This window comes from Mustela nivalis (assembly GCF_964662115.1).
Source record: "Mustela nivalis genome assembly, chromosome: 3".
NCBI lineage: Eukaryota > Metazoa > Chordata > Mammalia > Carnivora > Mustelidae > Mustela > Mustela nivalis.
In genome coordinates, this window is record NC_139022.1 from 72,793,256 (window position 1) to 72,813,015 (window position 19,760).

The 19,760-nt window shown below is 37.6% G+C and overlaps 1 protein-coding gene across 4 annotated transcripts in view; it reads left to right on the forward strand.

The window, feature by feature from the left end:
- Positions 1-7,958, forward strand: part of EDIL3 (EGF like repeats and discoidin domains 3) — a 416,104-nt gene extending 408,146 nt beyond the window's left edge. For 2 of the 4 annotated variants that reach the window (XR_014310084.1, XR_014310085.1), the window contains 2 exons: positions 4,921-5,190; positions 7,656-7,958. Coding sequence is in view for 2 of the 4 variants with exons in the window: in XM_082724687.1 (XP_082580813.1) it covers positions 4,921-5,070 (150 nt within the window). In the remaining 2 variants the exon portion in view is untranslated. Of the gene's footprint in view, positions 1-4,920 lie in introns of all 4 variants that reach the window. The other 2 variants (XM_082724687.1, XM_082724686.1) reach the window with 1 other exon arrangement.
- The last annotated feature ends 11,802 nt before the right edge of the window (positions 7,959-19,760 follow it).

Sequence of the window (19,760 nt, forward strand, 5' to 3'; positions counted from 1 at the left end):
ATCCAATGGAATGCAATCAAAATAAGTTTAAAAATCATCTCACATGAGTTTTTTTAAGCAACCACAAATGTTTAGCCTAAAGCACCACGAATTTTGAGTTTTTGAGAAATTTATGTTAATTATTGTTAAGGAGGTCTAAAGCTGTTTTTCTTTTGACAGGTATCATCTATGCTTGTTGAGAATAAAGCACTAGGATCAATAGATGGAACTTAGAAAGAGGCATGTGTCAGCCTAGTCAAAGGACAGACTTCCAAAGTATCTGAATACATACATACCTACCCTATTATATTGAGGATTGCATTGTCATTGCTGGAAGTTCCATGTCAGAAATGTTAGAGGAAAGTTGGTGCTCACAGATCTATGCCTTATTTTCCAAGTCTCCGATCCTTCCATTTACATGAAAACAGTGTTTCTCGTGGATCAGAGTTGGAAAAGACTATTTTTTTCCAACTCCTTCATAAGTACTCTGGATGAAAGAATAAATAAGTGAAATTATATATGCTGGATAATTTTTTTTTTCTCTTTTCCACTCCTCTCCCCTCCAACCCCCACACAAATGCTGCTCTTGGGTAATGGATTTTTATCTTTGTCTTTAATCCTTTAAAGATAAAGAAATTTATCTTTGTCTTTAATCCTTTAAAAACCCTTTCAGTGTGTGAACATAGGCAAGGAAGCCAGTGGTGTGTTTGACACCATGGCCAAGGCAAATGCAAACAATAGCTTACTCTACTCTTGTATTTTCACAATATCTGGAATCCCATTTATAGTTCTAGTCTCCACATATCAAAAGAGAAATAATGAAATCTAGAACGGGGAGACCCAAAAAGGCCATAGGGATGAGCTGATAGTTCCCTGAGGCCTTGCTAAAATACTGATTCATTAGCCTTAAAGAGCTTATGGAGGCTCTCTAAAAATCCTTAAAATTGCTATTTGGGTGACAAAATTCCAAAAGATTAGAACAATGGGAGTCTCTTTAAAACCTTTTTTCAGAAAGATTTATTTATTTTAAAGAGAGAGAGGGAGAGAGGGAGAGAAACCCAAATGGGGGCAGGGGCAGGGAGAGAGGGAGATGAAAAGAGAGAGAGAATCTCAAGCAGACTCCCTGTTGAGTTCAGAGCCCAGTGGGGTGGCTTGATCCCATGACCCTGAGATCATGACCTGAGCAGAAACCAGGGGTCTGATGCTTAACCGACTGAGTCCACCCAGATGCCCCTCTCTTTGAATTTTCTAATGCATTATTTAGGAAAAATAAAAAGAAGTATATCTTCACAGACCAGATGACATTCTAAATAAATAGTATGTGCAAGAAATTCCCCCAAGAATTCCTCAACATTTGTGAAAGGCAGTTAGAGGTCACGGCTGCTAAGAGACGCTAATTACGCCCCAGCTGTCTGATGGTGTCATGAAGGAGAACCCTCCCCTCTTGGCAGTCTCCCATTGATGATGTCTACTCTGGCCTGAATAGACCATTGTCCCTAATGAAGAATGACAAGTCTTATCTTACAAAAAAAAAAAAAAAAATTAAAACGTTGCTGGAAGCAACATTTAATTGTTTTATCTGACAGTCTCTTTGTGTTGAGATTTGAATCCTCATTAGAATCTGATTTGAATTTTAACAAGTATCACAGGAGAGTTGACATTGAAAAGCCAGATCCAAGATCTCAGCCACATGAAGGCAATGGCAGTTCTCTCTATTATCCTCTAGGTTGTAATTTGGAAGCCTCTCCAAAGTACCTTTAGTGCCTTTTTCTTGAGGGCCTGTATGTTGGGAAAAGCCTGATAGATCCCTAAGCATTTTCATGTCTGAGTACATCAGCAAACTTGTCATCGGCTAATGAGCTAAGCCTCCTCCTGAAACTGAAGCATATGCATACTCTTTTCTAAAAACTTCTCAAACTGTGTTTCTCATATCCAATTTTTCCCTTCTAAATGGAGATATATTTCCCATTGATCTTTTCAGACTTTGGTATCAATTGAGTTGCTTATATCTCTGAAGTGTGTACATAAAAGCCCATGTCTAGAATTTTTACCCATTTTTAAAAGTGAACTAAAAATACTGAGTTTGCATTCCTTTGCTGGATAACACACAGAACTAGCATTCTTAAGCATGATCTTCCTAGTGCTGGAGACAAGAGAACAGTACATGGGCCACCTGTTTGCACAGCAAGTACAAGATGCCATTCTCGAATTTGCAAGGATGTACTTTGTGTTCTCTGCTGCATCATTACTGAGAGACTTCCAAAAATAAAAGTGTTGTCTTCACTACCTTTAGGCCATGGTTTGGGTGATTCCAATGTGGATTGTGGCTGTTTTTCTGTGAAAGTTTGTTTTTTAAATTATACTATTTTATGAAACTTCATTTAATCTTTTCAGTGAGCATTCAAATAGCTATGACTTTCACCCCTTAAATCAGAAATGTCACAGGTGAATGCAGTTTCAGAGCTGACGTAGTTTCTCTACATTGTATTCTCCATTATAAAGGCTAAGTATAATATTTCAACTATTTCTTTCTGGGTTGATAGTTTCTTATTGAAACTTGTGCTGAAGACCAGTGAATTCAAAGAAAATTATTTCTTACTGTGTATCCTTCCCAAGAAATGGTATGACCCTGTATTTCGGACTGTTATAGATCTTGTGATGAAAGTTAATGAATTTAAGTTCTATTATTCCAAAGAAACACATTAACTTCTCTAGCAAGGCTCTGAAATTGGATTTGAGATTCTATATTTAACTGTAACACCACAGTCTCAGCGAAGCATTTGAATCCAACATCGTATGTCAGGGAGAATGTCAGGAAACCATAGAAGGTACTCTCCTATTTTCCGCTTTGGCAATGACAACCTTTCTGAGGATTTTTGGTGAGTGTCTGTGTGGTATATTCTATACATGTGAACTTCTACTAACAGAGACACTGTTATTTAGTAACACACTTAAATCCAGAATTAGTTCTTGGTTGGTCAATGCAAAGCCAGAGCATTGCTGAGGATAAAATTTCTATTAAATGAAAGTGGATTCAGCTATGCCAGGATGATGAATTCTAGACTTGGCACAGTTCGGTATTCTCTTCTTCAGCAAATATTTATTCAAAAATTGCCTTTGAGATATATTTTGTGTCAGGCTGAAAAATTGTGCCCCACCAGGTAGGGATAGCACTTCGCATTGGCCCTCAATGACACATAATCTTTCCGTGGAACCAGCAGAAAGATTACCCCATCTTGTCTGTTGCTTCTATTAATCAGTGCCATTGTCTAATGCCTTTGAGAGGACTTCTTTATTTTTCCCTACCCAGGAAACCTTTTGTGATCATGTGAGACTGAGCCAACTTATTCTAGAAGGCCATTTTTAAAACATTCCCTTTAATTTTAGAATGTTCAAAGACACGGGTTAAATATTCTATCATGTAGTGATGGAGTTTCTTCCCCCCCCCACCCTTTGGGGAATTTTTGTTTCGGGTCTCCCTTTAGCTATATAGTCATGTTTTGATCTCAAACAAGAAAGAAATTATCTTCCAATTATAAGATGCCTCGTCAAGTTAAAAGGGGAAAGTTTAAAGAGATTCTTCATTATCCTATTTGAGCTAAAATGAAAATGTGAATATAAAAAAGTTAGAAATTTCTTAAATAATAAGTGTGCAGACTCTATAGATGAAAAATGAGAAATCTTCAAGTAAGACTAAATATTATGAATGCATGAATTTCTCCCAAAGTAATGTCTAATTTAATGTCATTCCTATTAGGATCCCAGTGTTCTGATTTTGTTTTTTCTGAAGCAAGCACTTTATAAAATGATTATAAAGGTCTCTTTGGAGAGAAAAATGGTCATAAATTCTCTTTAATAGAAGAAGAAGAAAAAAAAAAAAGCTTTGAAACAAAAGATTGGTGGAGAAGAATCCAGTGCCAACATGTCAGGATGGTCTAAGTCACAATGATCGCAACAATATTGCAGGGATCCAGGAATGAGTAGACACAGAATCCAAAAACAACAGAAACGTTCAAAATAGCATTGATTGCATTCTTTCTCTTGGGGATGGGTTAATTTTGTTGTCTGTGAGAAGCAAGCAAAGGACATTGTGATAGGGAGTGTTGTGCTCGCCAAATATCCATGTGCTCCTCCCCATTCCCAGCCTCCTTTGCAGCTGGGTTGGGCTGATATAATTAGTTAAGGTCAATGATATGTATCCAGAAATGATGTAAGCTGCTGCTATACTGTGTTCTTTAAAACATCCTGCCCAGTCTAATAACTCTCTCTCACCTTGCCTTTTGTCAATGTGGATGCCACAAGTTTCAGATGATGGCTTCAATTTGCAAGCAGCCTGGATCTCTGAATCACTCCTTAGAAGAGAGCGCCTTCCGCAAACTGCTTAACCTATACCAGCCCGTGACAGAAGCAAGAAATAAATATCTGTTGCATTAAAAGAAACCTGATAGGCAGATGAAGATGATAGATCTATGCCTCAGATGCCCAATTTTATCTTATTTAGCTCTTTAAATTAAGCATTACTTGATAATTTATATTTTTAAGATTTTACTATTTATTTATTTATTTGTTTGTTTATTTATTTATTTATTTGAGAGAGAGAGCAAGAGAGCATGAACGGATGAGGGTGTGGCGGTAGGTAAGGGCGGAGGGAGAAGCAAAGTCCCGCTGAGCAGGGAGCCCGAATCGGGCCTTGATCCCAGGACCCTGAGATCGTTACCTGAGCCAAAAGCAGACTCAACCCACTGAGCCACCCAGGCACTCCAACAATTTAATTTTAAAATGATCATTTAAAAAGAAGCTGCAATAATTTGCTTTGAAAAACATGATTAGTTATCAAAATTTCACGATTGGGAAGAAGGTTCCAAACAAAAAAAAATGATAAAAATGATTCCCAGGAAAAAGAAGGCTGTATGATTGATATTCTTTGCTCTTTTCTATTAGGTTTTCCAGGGCAATTTTGACAATGATACCCACAGGAAAAACGTCATCGACCCTCCCATCTATGCACGGCACATCAGAATCCTCCCTTGGTCCTGGTACGGGAGGATCACGCTTCGCTCAGAGCTGCTGGGTTGTACAGAGGAAGAGTGAGGAGCGTCCATGCCCCACAGTCCTCCTCTCTGTCTCCCTGAAAGTATCTCCATGGAATGAACTGGGCAAACTCTGTAGGAAACTGAATGGGATTTTTCATGAAAAAGTGCTCAAATTATGGTAGGCCACTGTCTTTTTAAGGAGGTCTAAGCCTGCCTTTTCATTGGTTTAATTTGATTTTTATTGTTTAAATTGCTTAAGCCACATCACATTAACTTGTGAATTATGTTCATCATTGTTTTCTGAATTATTCACAATGGTTGGAATATATTAAGGGAAGAAGTAGCACTCTTTTGATAGCAAGGATTAAAAAAACTCATAGTTATCAAATTAAAGCAAGAGTTGATAGAGCTTTTATAATCAATACTCAGCTAATTCTTATAAAAGGAACACTGCAATGTTAGCAATAAGGTTTTTTTTCTTCTCTAATAACTCTACATGATCCTAATTATTTCCCCTGTGCCTACCAATCACTGTCAGTGTTTATAACAGCATTTTGAAGAATCTGTTACATGCAGTACTAATTGATATTATAATTCTCATTTTACTTTCATTATTTCTAATCAAATATATCATGTAATCTTTTTTCTTTTCATTCTATTCTATATTCTTTATATTGTATATCAACTGAATAAGTCCATATTTTTTTCTAAATGAGTTTTTCCTGTTATTTGCCTAAAAGTTTCATGTTTATGTGTGTGTGTGTGTATGTATACATATATAGGTATACATATATATGGAACATGATTGCCTGTCAGTAGATTGATCATATTTAATATCAGTAGATTGAATCTGAAATTCTATTTTTGAAGGAAGCTATAACTATGTAATTTCCAAATACTTCCTTGATGAAAAACCCAATACTACCATTTTGCAAGATAAACAACAACAAAATAGTATTATGTCCCTTTAAACCGGAATTTTAAACTTTATTTTGATGGTATTTACATAGCCTTATCTTTACTTTAAAATAGCAGAATAATGAATTCTGTGTTTGTCCACTTAAAATCTTTTTAGCAAACAAATATTAACACAGTGCTGCAGCGTCTGGCCAAGCGTACTCATCATCTCTTTGTTCATCTCTGCATTTCCTGTGAAACTAGAATTTGACTGAGACTTGAATGAAACTGGTGGCAATTTCCTAGGAAAGCACATTGTGTAGTTATTTGAGAAAAGTATTTACTAATGACAATGTAGTACATCATTTTAAGATGGAAATTGATTTCTGTTTATTTTGCTTCGGAGGTCCTGAAAAAATAAGCAATTGTCATAACAATTTGTTATTGATAATGGAGGTTTCATTGACATGTCTCTCAAATTAAAGCTCACACTGCCTCCATAATAGTCCTCAGCATCTAATTTATAAGCTTTACAAGTATTTGTTTTATAAGGCTTAGACACAGAATTATTGGAGTTTTAAATTAAGGGTCCTGGAAAAGAAAGTATGGTATGTGTACAAAATGTTAAGGTCCTGTGCTACACTGAGAAGTTTTTTTTCCCCCCTATTATTTGTGCTGCATAACAAAAGCCACTAGACTGTTATTGTCTTGTCTGTCCATGTGTTAACCGCATTTCTTAATGATGTATATATGGAGTGGGTCTTCAAGCATAGTGAAGAATTTAAAGGGAAAGTCAATCATAATGGTGTTTTTAATAAGAGCAGAATTAAGACTGGCTGGCCACACATTTGTCCTATGTCCACAGGCTTTCTACTTCAGGTTCTTATGAAATTGTTGATCTGAAGCATCTGAAATAATGATCATTTTTCGGCATCTTTCACAACTTTGTAAGGTCCTCAATGGACCTAACATTTGGAGACAACTTTTCAGACAACTTTAAAATTAGGAATTAAATCTTTTTAATTTCCTCAATGTTTAAGTCATATTACAAATAATTACTTAGATCCAAAAATAGACACACTTACTGTCTAGCCAATGCCTTTTATTTTTTTAAACATCTACTGTCCCACCAAATTTCTAGCCGTTTTCCTTTACAGACTATGCACAATTCTTCATTCTAAACAGAGTATGTTTTAGAAATTATGAGTCATGCTTTGTAATGATTTACTTTCTCAAAATTATTCCTGGCTTCTTGTGATGTTCTGAATTTTATTTTATTGATAGTTTTTTAAACAAATATTTTCAAAGGGAGATTGTTAAACTTATACTCCTTATTTTTTAGAAATGCACTGAAATGGCTTTCTCTTGCTTGTGCATTTTCTCTCTGCTCTCTATGCACTTCACCAACGTGGCACGACCAACAGGATATGTTTGTCCCATGATGCCTCAAATTCATGACAACAGAGGGATTCCCACATGTGTTGATGTTAACAATTCCTATGAAGTAGTATGTAGCTTTTGTGTCATTTGTTTCAATGACACCAAAGGGAAACAAATTTATTCTACTTAAATTCACACTGAAACAAGTTAAATCTTAGAAGAAGAATACACAGAAAAGTCACCTAGTCTTCACTATATGGAGTAGCGATGATATACTAATTTTGTAATCTATGAAATTAACAAACATCTCTGTTTTATCTATGTCCTGTTGAAAGCACTTATCATAGTCACTAATTCTAATTTCAGGGTTGACTTTCTCTTTCTGAATGGCTTCAAAGGATTGGTGTGAACTTTGAAGACTTAGGGTACTAATGATTGTATCTTTGCTAGTCAACAAATTATGAAACATAATACTCCCTACTGGCGTCTGATGTGTCAGTAAGTACAGAAGTTACTAAGACACAAATAACCTTTGCAAACTTTCAAGCTGTGTAATATTCCAATGTTGGTTTTTTTCTTTGTATATATACTTAAATCATGTAGGATGTTGTAAAATTAGTATGACCTTGTCTAGTCTTCAAACTTCAAATAAAACTTTTGAAAATCTGGGATACCTTTGAAGCGGTTGTAATTAAACACATTTGTCAGAATATACAAATTGTCTGAATGGCCACTACTCTTAACTACATCTTGATGTAATGTTTCTTTGTACAAGACAATTAAGCAAATACATAAAAAAAGAGAAATTACAATAGCCCCCAAATACCCATTGCTATCAGCTAACCTTGATTTTCCAGAATTATTAAAATGTGTGTTTTATGCATTTCTCCCACTCCTTTCAGCTGTGCAAAATTTATTGGATTACAGGTAACCCAAAGTCATTTTTTGCCTCATACATATTTAAAATTTTGTGTTCCGGGATTGATCTGGCCATTGTTAACCACATGCCATTGCTATCACTTCTAGTATTTTTTAGATACGTGATTCTCAGGAGCATAATGAAGAGATCCAGTCAATAGTGAGCAATAACACAAACATTAACAATGTATTTTACCCATGTAATGTCAGCTATTGCTTAAAGACAGAACACTTGGCTTCTTTATAAGCCCTGTTTCTGCCTCTCTGGAAGTCATGGGTAAAATATTAAGTCTGTGTTCTTCCCACTTCCTAGATATTTTCTTAAGATTCAAAAATCTAGAAGAAGAAAAGTAAGCTGTTAGATGTTGATCCTTAGTTGAGTTTCAATGAATCTCTGAGAGTTCTTGGTATCAACTTATGTGTGTTGATGTAGTCAAGCATGTTCCACTTTAACTGCATTTGAATGTGAATGCTTCAGTGGGCCTCCATGGCTTGCCTTACCTTTTCACTTACACAAACATATACAAAGATGCTTTTATAAGTTAAATATGTATGTATACATATATATATATCATATTATATTTAATATATGTTTAAGAAGGCACTAAAGAATCAAGACAACATCTATACAGGGTAAAAATTTATTGCGATAAAATAATTACTCAACAGAAAAACTTTAAATTATGAAGCTTTTAAATTACTGATTCAAGATGTAGAGACAATAGAAACATTTAGAATTCCAAGGAGGAAAGTCTGACCATGTTGAAATTTGTTTTTAAAAAATCTATTAAGAATAACATCATGGGTGGAAGATATTCTCTCTGTGGAACATGGAAGTTTAAAACATCTAGCATTTCAACTGTGAGTACATGATTTTAAGATGTTGGTAAAGAAACAGTTATTCTTACTGTCAGCGATGCGTTACTCTCTATCTTTCCTCCCTAGGCTAGTTTAAAACAATAGTAACGATCGAATTAGTGTGTTATCTATTTGTACAAAATACTGCCTCTAACCTTCAAGATGCAAAACGACCCTTTTACCTGAGCAGGTAAAATGGAGGATTAAACCACTTCACTAGCTGAGATATACCTGAGCTACTCTGAAACAGAATGCAATGTTAAATCTGTCTTTACAAAGAAAAAATACCTAGTGTGTGTAGCAATTTTTCTATTGATTTTGAAGGGGGATATAGGATTCCTTGCAGTATCTGTAACTCATATTAGATGTTTCAAAATTGCTACCAAATAAAGTGTTTTCCACAGTAGGCAAGTGACACTTACTCAGAGAGTGATTCTGTCAGATGAATTTGGTAACAGAAACAGGAAAACATTTTTTGGAAAAGGCTCCTCATTTAGTTGTTTTTGCATATCTTGGCAAGAGTTTACTGAGTCATTTGAAAACACTAATGCTGTGGAAATATAGTATAGTAGCATCACCAAATGGTCACCATATTACATGATTAGGCATTGCATATGGTGACTGCCTCCGACTTACTTTTATTTTAATGTCCTCAAAGGCAGGAACCACACTCTTCTGTATTTATGTAAAGTCCCTCTAGTGCCATTCACATGCTCATCCATAAATATGGTAATGATGATGAACTGACATAAACTCAACTTGCTGCTACCTGGAAAAGAAGTGGTGGGAGTTGAACTGATGCTGTGTTCAAACAGTAAGGCCCCCGTGGCCAGTACGGAAATAGCTTTGTAATGACTTATGTAAGCAGCAGAGCCCGGACATTGTTGAGAATTAAGGGGAAAGGCAACTGGGAATGGACTGCATGCCTATGATGGAGAAAGAATGTTTCCAATAATAAATTACTTCAGTGGCAGATTAAACCTGGATTTGCCCATATTTTATAATCGTTCCACTTCCTAGTGATTAATAGAGCTAATCATATAAAAATAATAAATATAATAAAGACATATTTGAAAATATGCATTTTAAATTTTATTTATTTATTTGACAGACAGAGATCACAAGTCGGCAGAGAAGTGGCAGAGAGAGAGGAGAAAGCAGGCTCCCTGCTGAGCAAAGAGCCTGATATGGGGCTCGATCCCAGGACCCTGGGATCATGACCTGAGCCGAAGGCAGAGGCTTTAACCCACTGAGCCACCCAGGCGCCCCGAAAATATGTATTTTTAAAAATAATAAAATGTAAGAGAATTCTATTTTATTTTTAAAATAATAATAGTAAAATAGTAATAATACTAATAGTTTAAAAAAGGACTAGCGTTTTAGTGGAACTATAGCAGGCCAGTGCCTCTGGCAGACAAGATTAATACAGTGCTTCCTGAGCTCAGGAAGTACTTCCTAGCTTTTTCCACCGGGGCTTGGGACAGAGGAATTGAACAGAGAGGTGAAAGAGCATATTACAGAGAGTGCCCTCCATAATTAACCTCAAGTAGTTTAACCTCCTCAGTTCTCAAATTTCTTAGTAATAATAAGGGAGAATGCTATTTTTTTTAAAAGAGTTTATTTATTTATTTGAGAGATAGCATGACCAGAGCTGGGGGGAGCAGGGGCAGAGGGAGAGCGAGAAGCAGGCTCCCCGCTGAGCAGGGAGCCTGAGGTGGGCTCCATCCCAGGAGGATGGGACCATAACCTGGGTTGAAGGCAGACACTAAAACGACTGAGCCACCCAGGTGCCCTAGAAAAATACTACATTTTAAATAGCAGATGTAGTCTGCTATTGTCTGAATGTTTGTGTAACCCCCAAATTCATATGTTGAAATGCTAACCCCTAAGGTAGTGGTGTAGGAGGCGGGTCTTGGGAGGTGATTAAGTCATAGGGGTGGAGCCCTTATGAATGGGATTAGTGGCCCCAGAGCTCCCTAGTCCCTTCCACTGTATGAAGACACAATGGAAAGACACTAGCTGTGAACCAGGAAATAGGCCCTCCCTTGACTGTGCTGGTGTCTTGGACTTGGACTCCACAGCCTGGGAAAGTAGATGCATGAGCAATACCTGTCTGTTATTTATAAGTTCCCCAGCCTGTGATATTGTATGACAGTAGCCTGAATAAGCGGAGACACATTCCTAAAAGAAACCTGTTTTTAGGGGTATAAATATCTGGATAAGCTGCTTGGGTTATGTACTGAGACCCCAAGAGCCATGTTTGAACAATACTGTTCATACTTCTATGGGTGAGAAATTGGTGGATTAGGACCAGTAATTTTTTTTTAGGGAGAATGCTATTTTTAGGAGTGGAGAAAGGCAGAGGGGAGGAGAGGTATGAGTCCACTGTAAAGATTCTCTCCTAAGACATTTTTCTCTCAATTTTATTCCTGTGCATATTCGTGTTCTTGACCACAGCATAAATTAGTTTTCTTATTGGAAGACACAGTCATAAACATTTGAAAACCACGGCAACATGGTCATGAACTGCTTTCTAAATGCATAGTGTCTGCTAGCTGCCTGGTGTGCTAGGGTGGTCAGTGTGAGTTTAGAGCCAGAATTGGATGGATCCTGGCAACGAGAGGTTTTTATAGGCTTGGCGAGGACCAGAGAGGACTGTGGTGCCAGGCTGATAGGCTTTTTAAGAAAACAAAGATACTTTCCAAAGAATCATGTGTATCTTTTCTATGTGGTGGATAAAGTCCTTTGCCCTTTTCCCTTTAAAATATTCTGATGCAAGTTTTTCCCTATTCTCTTTCATTGTTTATTCTGCTTGGGAATAATTCTGCTAGGGAAGGTATGGCCAACTACTGCATCTGGCCTGAAGGTGAGTTTGCAGTATGAGCAGAGGCAACCTATGGGGTCCTGCCACTTGGGGTTAAATATAATGCAGGTGCATGTGTTTGTTTGTTTGTTTGTTTGTTTGTTGAACCAGCTTTGATTCTTGTTTCTTCTAAGGGATTTTCCTACAGTCACTTATGGTTTAAAAATCCATAATTTGGTTCCCCCATACCCTCATTCTAACCTTCTCGGGCTGTTTTCAGAAACTCTTACTACTAATTCCTGGCTTGAGAGCATTCCTACCTAAATCGAGTATCAAACATTTACACTTCTGAATTGTAGCATTAGGCTGTAATTCAGGTCCTATAAAATAGTAAATCATTTACACTTTCACTGAATATATAAATAAAGCTGAATTCTTTTATAAATAACACTGTAGAAACTAGTATTAAGTAGTTAAACTATTAAGTTTAACTATTCAGTTAAACTTTGAAGATTAACCAACCTCTTTTTAAAAGCATTCTTTGAGCAAAATTTAAGTACGATGCAAGGTTCTGGACATACAGAGATAAAAAGACTGACTCTTAGGAACTCACAGTGTGGAGGGCAGTAGGAGGTTAACAAGAAAGGAAACAATTACATTGGGCTGTATAACAAAAATATGTTCAAAGTGCAAAGAGAACATAAAACAGAACTTATACCAGCAAAAATTCAGTGAGGGAAGGCAGTCTGAGGAAGTTAACATCTGAAATGACACCAAAACTATCTAATTTAATACTCACGACACTGAAACATCCAATTTACCAGTGTGACAACTCTAGGAAGAATGAAATAACATGTCCTCTTTGTAAGAGGAGAAAGAGAAGTGGGACACCTGGGTAGCTCAAGCATCTGACTCCTGATGTCAGCTCAGGTCATGATCTCGGTGTCTGTTGATTGAGCCCTGTGATGGGCTTCCTGCTGGGTGTGGAGCCTGCTTGGTATTCTCCCTGTCCTTCTAACCCCGCCTCTCCCCTCTTTCTCTTTAAAAAAAAAAAATGGAGTCGCAAGAAGAGGTTAGATTTGTCCGGGTTGTAGAGCTCTGGTTTGCACATAACCTAGATCTTGGAGGTCTCCCACCCAATTCAATACTCTTTTTCTTCTTTCAAGTCAAAAATTCCTGAAAATGTGTTTTGTTATATACATTAACAACAGGAATGAGTTGCTTCCAACCCAGAATGCCTTGTTTCTCCTATTGTTCTAATAATTTAATGCATCAGTATTATCTAATAACATGTATTTGAAATAATTGAACAGTGGGTGAAATGTTGACCATCAAATGAATATATGAAGAAAGATCCACAAAAACAACTAATGACTACTGTGAGGTATCAATCAACATATTTTCTAAGGTGAGTAATAAGTCCAAAACATCAAATAACCTATCCGTAGACACAGTAAATGGCCGTCCCCTTGTGGAGAACATGAGATCTTTAATGTAACAATAAAAAATACTTATATTCAAAAAAAGCTGAAAATAGAGCTCTATTATCTACAGATATTTTCAATGTTTAAAAAAGAATTTCACAGTATGCAATGAAAACACAGAACTACCCCTTCTTGAGTTCTAGTTATCAATATTTAAAATTTAATATACACTTGATTAGGAAAGAAGCTAAGTGGTGACTAATATCTTAGAAAGTAAAGCTTGGGTGCTAACACAATTTAAGGAACCAACTTCTTAGCGATACATGGATGGTATTATCTTTTTCATTCCCTGATGACTTTTCAATTAGTAGAATTAGGAGCTTAATCAGTGACAAATAACCTTGAGTAACCTCATGTAATCAGTAAATTAAATTTCTATAACTTGATTTAAATAGTCAATTCTCTGTCCAACATTCATCACTGAACCAGAATAAGCTGAGAGAATCTTAGACAACTGAAATTAAGGGACCACCAAGTCTGGGTTGCATCTGTTTAAATGTTTAACTCTCTAGGATGTATACATTCAATGTCTTCAATATATTCAAGAAAGGACAGTATAACCCAAGGAAGTCTTTAACAATCCTAATGGTTAGTGAATCTTATTTTTAATATTTGAATTAATCCTGGCTGAAACTGAACCTATATATTTCATTAAAATAAAAAGACTGGTAGTTAAGGTACTTTAACAATCAGTCTGTTCTTACTCTTTCCAAGAAAAAAAAAAAAATCCTTGTTCTGTCATGTCTCTTCAAATGCTTAAAACTTACTTATGTTTTAAATGATCTTCTGAAAAGGTAAGGCATCAAACTGGGTAAGGTCCGTGGAATGTAGCAAAAGAACATTTCCGATCCTTATCTGGTTAATCCTTTGGTAGCCTTGTTTTACAACAGCTCCCATAAGCTTGAGGACGTGCATGTTGTAGTCTAATGTGAGTTCCAGACTATCCCTAATGTATGTCTGTACATTAAAATGTTTCTTGGTCTTGGTTTGGGCCAATATCCGTTTCCTCCTTAACCACATTATCGTATATGTATTCCTATTTTTTATTTAAACCACTTTCACAGTAAATAATGATTTGAAACCTGTGCTGAAGGCACTCTTTCTTCTAAGAAATCTATTTAGTGTCTACTGAAAGTAAAACTTCACTTTTACTAAACCAAAACTTTCCTAAAGTGAAAAGTGAAAAGGACCTGTGGCAATATCAATGATCAAATTTATGCCTATGGCATCTGTTTATTGTTAGGCAGATTTTACCACACCCAAAGATGAAAGGCCCAGGGGAATGAGCTCAGGTTGAAATCCAGTCTCTTTTGCTTTTAGCGGGGTAAGATCTTGAGGAAGATCTGAGGACAGGAAGTGCCTTTGTACAAATCCTTTTCCCAGAAGAGGCCTTTGTATGCTAATTATAATTAGCATCTTATGTGCTGGGGACAAAGGTTTGATTTGTTTCAATCCCTGGCTACCATTTTTATGAAAGGCAATCTTCCAGTAATGGGAGATTATCAGTATTTTACAGTTTTGTGATACATGTAACATAGTCTGAAAATTTTCTACCCTAGTAAAACTCTGGGCATAAAAGGGACAATTCCAGCTTTTGCTTCCATCTTCCCTCCACTTCCATCATACTATGGATCATAAGTTGCCCTTAATATGAATGAAGGTCTTCTTCTACCCCTTATTCCTGTTTTTTAAAAATGGCTACAATAGGGGTGCCTGGGTGGCACAGTGTGTTCAGATTCTGCCTTCGGCTCAGGTCATGATCTCAGGGTCCTAGGATCGAACCCCACTTGGGCTCTCTGCTCAACAAGGAGCCTGCTTCCCCCTCTCTCTCTACCTGCTGCTCTGCCTACTTGTGATCTCTCTCTCTGCCAAATAAATAAATATAATCTTTTTAAAAAAATGGCTGCAATAGTTATAGTAAGGATGTATCAGGAAAGTCATATATTGAATAGAAAAAGAAAAGCAAAATTTCTACAGTCTTTGTTATTCATACAATAGGTTACTATTAAATGGTTACTCAGGTACTCAGGGTGGGTTAGACTTGGGGACCCACCTAATTATGTCAACATTCTGCCTGAACTCAGAGGGCTTGCTATTAATGATGGTAGGGTTCAGGGCAGCAAAGACAGAGGGAAAAGCTGATGCAAAATGCCCCCTACCAAATGAAAAAGCTCTTTTGCTATATTGACATCTTTGAATAAGCCCATAGGACCTTGTTTCTGACTCTTCCTGAAGAAAATGTTTGGCGGTGGTAAAACATTGAACTTGCCAAGGTTTGCCTTTTCATACTATCTGCAAAATATTTGAGTTACTTTTTCCTTCAAAGTGTGTTTATTGGAATACTTTAATAAAAATGTATTCAGTAATGCAAATAAAACCGAAAATTTGTATATTTGTGTTCTAATTTATGGTCTATATTGTGTATCGCTAAAAAGAACATGGATTGAAAGGCAAAGTGTGTTTCTGTAAACTTGAATTAATAAGTGATTCCACTGAAACTTTCATTAGAACACTCCCATAAATTAATGGGGGATGAGTGTCATTGATTTATATTCTAAAAGGATTCTTAAAATATTAAAAACATATGTCTCTTAGGTTAGCATCTGGCTTGAGTAAATTTACTCCTTACAATCACACAAAAATAAAAGCAATGGTTTCTCTCTACAAGTCATATTTCTTTCTGTTGGCATGTCCTTTGGTGTTTTCAGAATTTATGTAGCCCAGCCTAAATAAAAATGTAATTGGCCCCATCACAAAATCAAGCCCTGAAACAATAACTGTGGCTCAGCTGAAATTTACTTTAGAGAATATTTATTAGAACAGATTTATTCCGATAGAGTGGTTTCAGTATTATGAGTTAACTTTTAATAAAAATAGTAATCCATCTGAGAGTCATATTCTTACCTGCTACCTATTTTATTTCCAAAGAAAGAGCTAGTTATTCACAGGCTCAAACATTGACATTATTTAAAGTGTAGAAGTATATAAACTTTAATATTATTAGCATATTCTAAGTTTGGTATTTTAAATTGTCTATTCTATAAGCAAACTTAGAGCTCCCAATCTGTCTCTAGGGAGGGCACCAGACATCCTACAGGAATCTGCAGCATCTATTAACAAGTGCCAAATTCTTCTATTTAGTGGATATATATTTTTTCGATAGATATACCCAAGACACCCATGTTTGCAAATAATTACTATCATGAGTTAAAGAACCTAGGTTTCTACAGCCTCTAACAAGTAAGTGTCAAGTTTGGAAATCAGACAACCCTGAGTTCAAATCCCAAATCTTCTCTTTTTGGTTTCTCCTCTGGGAATCTGTATCTATATTATAGGTGTTCAGTAAGTTTCCGTTTTTTGATGCTGTGGTTTTTGTTTTTGTCACTGTTACAGTCATACTTTTCATAGACATAACTTTGGGTGTACAAAAATGGTATTCTTTATATTTTATCTAAGGTTTTCTCACCCCCCCCAAAAAAAAGTAATTTAGTTATTTCCAAGAAAATTGAGTTACTTCAGAGATTTCCAAATTATTCTATGAATTTATGAATTTCTTCTCAGATTCAACAATTTCCCACTTTCAGTCTTTCAGCTGGGGTTGAGCCTAAGCTCTGGAGAATATAGAAGGATGTAAGTTAATTGGACAAGGAATGCCAACATCTCCATGTTTTGGGGCATCTGGTGAGTTACATAGAATCAACCTTTCCTGCTCATGGCATGTCTGCTGTCATCCTTGGCAGTGGCCTTGTCTTCATTGGGTCACTTGCTGCTCCTTCAGACTATCAGAAGCTACTGCCCTTTACCATGAGCCCTCAAACCACTGACTTCTGGCCAACTTGACATGGACCCATCTTTGGGTGACTGGGACACCTCCCTAGAGTAATGCCCCAGGAGGGCTTTTGTGCATTGCTGAATCTCAGTCCTACACAAATATATATTTCCTGTAGATATGTGTTGAATGAATAAATGAACAAATACAGCTTCTATGGAGAATTTCCTCAAAGAGGAACTCATGGTGCTGTTGTCAGAACCTTTGAACTCTGCCTCAGCCATCTCCATTCTATGCTCCCAAGACAATGTGATGTAAGCATTTCGTGAGGCTGCAGACGCCCAGAATTCTGGACTGACAATGGGTTACAGGTACCCTCTACTCTTGACCCTAGGCCTCTGCACCACCAAAGGGAAGTGCAGGAAGACCCTGTACCAATGCAGAAGAGCCCCCCTTCCCTCCAACACTCCTTCCTGCCCAACCTCAAAGTGCCCTGGAGCACCCCAGCTCTAGGCAGTAACTCAGTCAGCAGGGGCTTTCTGTGAGACACCCAGTGTGTGGCTTTTCTGCTTTAACTTGAAATTGAAGAACTGGGAGAAGGCTGCAATTAAAGGCATGAAGACCTACCGGGAAAGGACACTTCCATTAGTAATCCATGTATCATTTAGCCACATGCATGAGCAAAGGCATATTAGACCTCTGGGAACATCAGTTTACCCATCAGTAAAGTGAAAGGGCTGAGTAACTTGCAGACAGATAAAGCCTTTGCATTCAGGAGATTTTGTTACATTAAGGCACCATGAATTATAACACAACATATATTTTGGAGGTTTTTTATTTGAAAGTTGTAAATGAAAATGGCAGTACTTCTATATTTAGAAACTATATATAAGGTTAAGTAGTTCAAAATATATATGAGGATTCCTAGCAACTATATTCTGCAGAAAAAGAATATGAGAAGTTATTTACATTTAGTGAAATACATAATTGTCATTTTTTATAGTTACAGTTGAATGCACTGGGAATTGATAAAGATGAACTTAAAGAAATGGCTTTGATCTTTAAATATTTCCATAAATTTAATTGTAATCTCTGTTTCTCCTCTGTTTCTCTCTGTTTCTCTGTCCACCTGTCTCTCCCTCTTCTGCTCTCTGGACTCATGAGAAATTTTTCATCTGTAAATTCAGAAATAGCTGGTCAGGCTGAAACACCAAGTAACACCTGAAAGGTTTAACTCATTTAAAATCATAAGTCCCAAAATTCACTACCTTTTTTTCAGCTAGGAAACGTATCTTGACAGGGGTTCTATTAATATCCCCCAACTTCCGTACTGTTTCCAACAAGGGTGTCAAAATATAAACATACAGTTCGAAATTTGTCAAATTAAAAAACAAAACAAAAAAAAAAAAAAAGAAGAAGAAGAAGAAGAAGAAGAAGAAACAGAAGAAAAACGAAAGGAAATAAAGAAAGGTGGCCCACAGCTTTGACTCCAGTCCACAGGTCTAGACAAGCCTGCAGCACGCAGAGCCCCTTTCACCCATCTGGTGCGGGCGCGAGAGCCAAGCGTGTCCCGCGTGGCAGCAGCGCCTCCGTGTACGTGCGCCGCGCCTGCGCCTGCGCCTGCGCCTGCGCCTGCGCCTGCGCCTGCGCCTGCGCCTGCGCCTGCGCCTGCGCCTGCGCCTGCGCCTGCGCCTGCGCCTGCGCCTGCGCCTGCGCCTGCGCCTGCGCCTGCGCCTGCGCCTGCGCCTGCGCCTGCGCCTGCGCCTGCCCAGCAGCAGCGACGGTCCCAACCTTCTCGCCGCGCCTGCCAGTCACTCCGCCGCGCGGAAGGCTGCCCCTTAGCCTCTCGCGCGCTTCTCTCGACCCTGTCTTTGTGGAAGACTGTAGGTAGGTAAATGTGACATTTATATAGAATTCCTTCCTGGGGAAAAAAAAAAAAGCCGTACTTTGTATTTTTCGCTTGCTGTTTCTCACGCTTGTTTTACCAAGGAAAACATGGCTTAAGTGGGCAAAAAAAAAAAAAAAAAAAATCGTGATTTGGGACTACTGGAAAAGGGCAGTTAGCCTGTTTGAAGCTTTACATGTCTTTGTGACAGGATGTACAGCTCCTGTTTGATGTGTGTGCAAATACAATATTTAACACACTCTGTCCCAGATCATCCTCGATGACGGGGTTTTAATACAACTGTAGAACAGGAAATTTGATGGACCAAAATTGAGCAAAATCTCCGGAACCTCTGGTCTCTGCACATCTCTCTCCTTTCTGGCTCACGCGGTCTGTGGGACGGTTCAGACCTGGTTTTTTGCCTCCATCTTGTGGCATCCGCCATTTCCTCCGTCAGTCTGTAAGCTAAGAAGCTGGTCTTCCACGTTAGCTCCTCCTGGACTCTGGCCCAAGAACTCCTGTACTGGAGCCCTAAAAAATATCCTTTGCCTTTGGCGTTCCTCTCGTACTGTTTCTCCTCACTAGACCACCCCCTGGTGCTGACCCTACCCTGAGGCTGGGTCCCCTTCCGTCCATGTTTCTGGGTCTAGATTTCTTTAAAAAAAAAAAAATCTGGAGATAACCAGATATCTTCGCTTGCTGTTTCTCACTCTTGTTTTACCAAAGAAAGCATGGCTTAAGTGGGGGGGAAAAA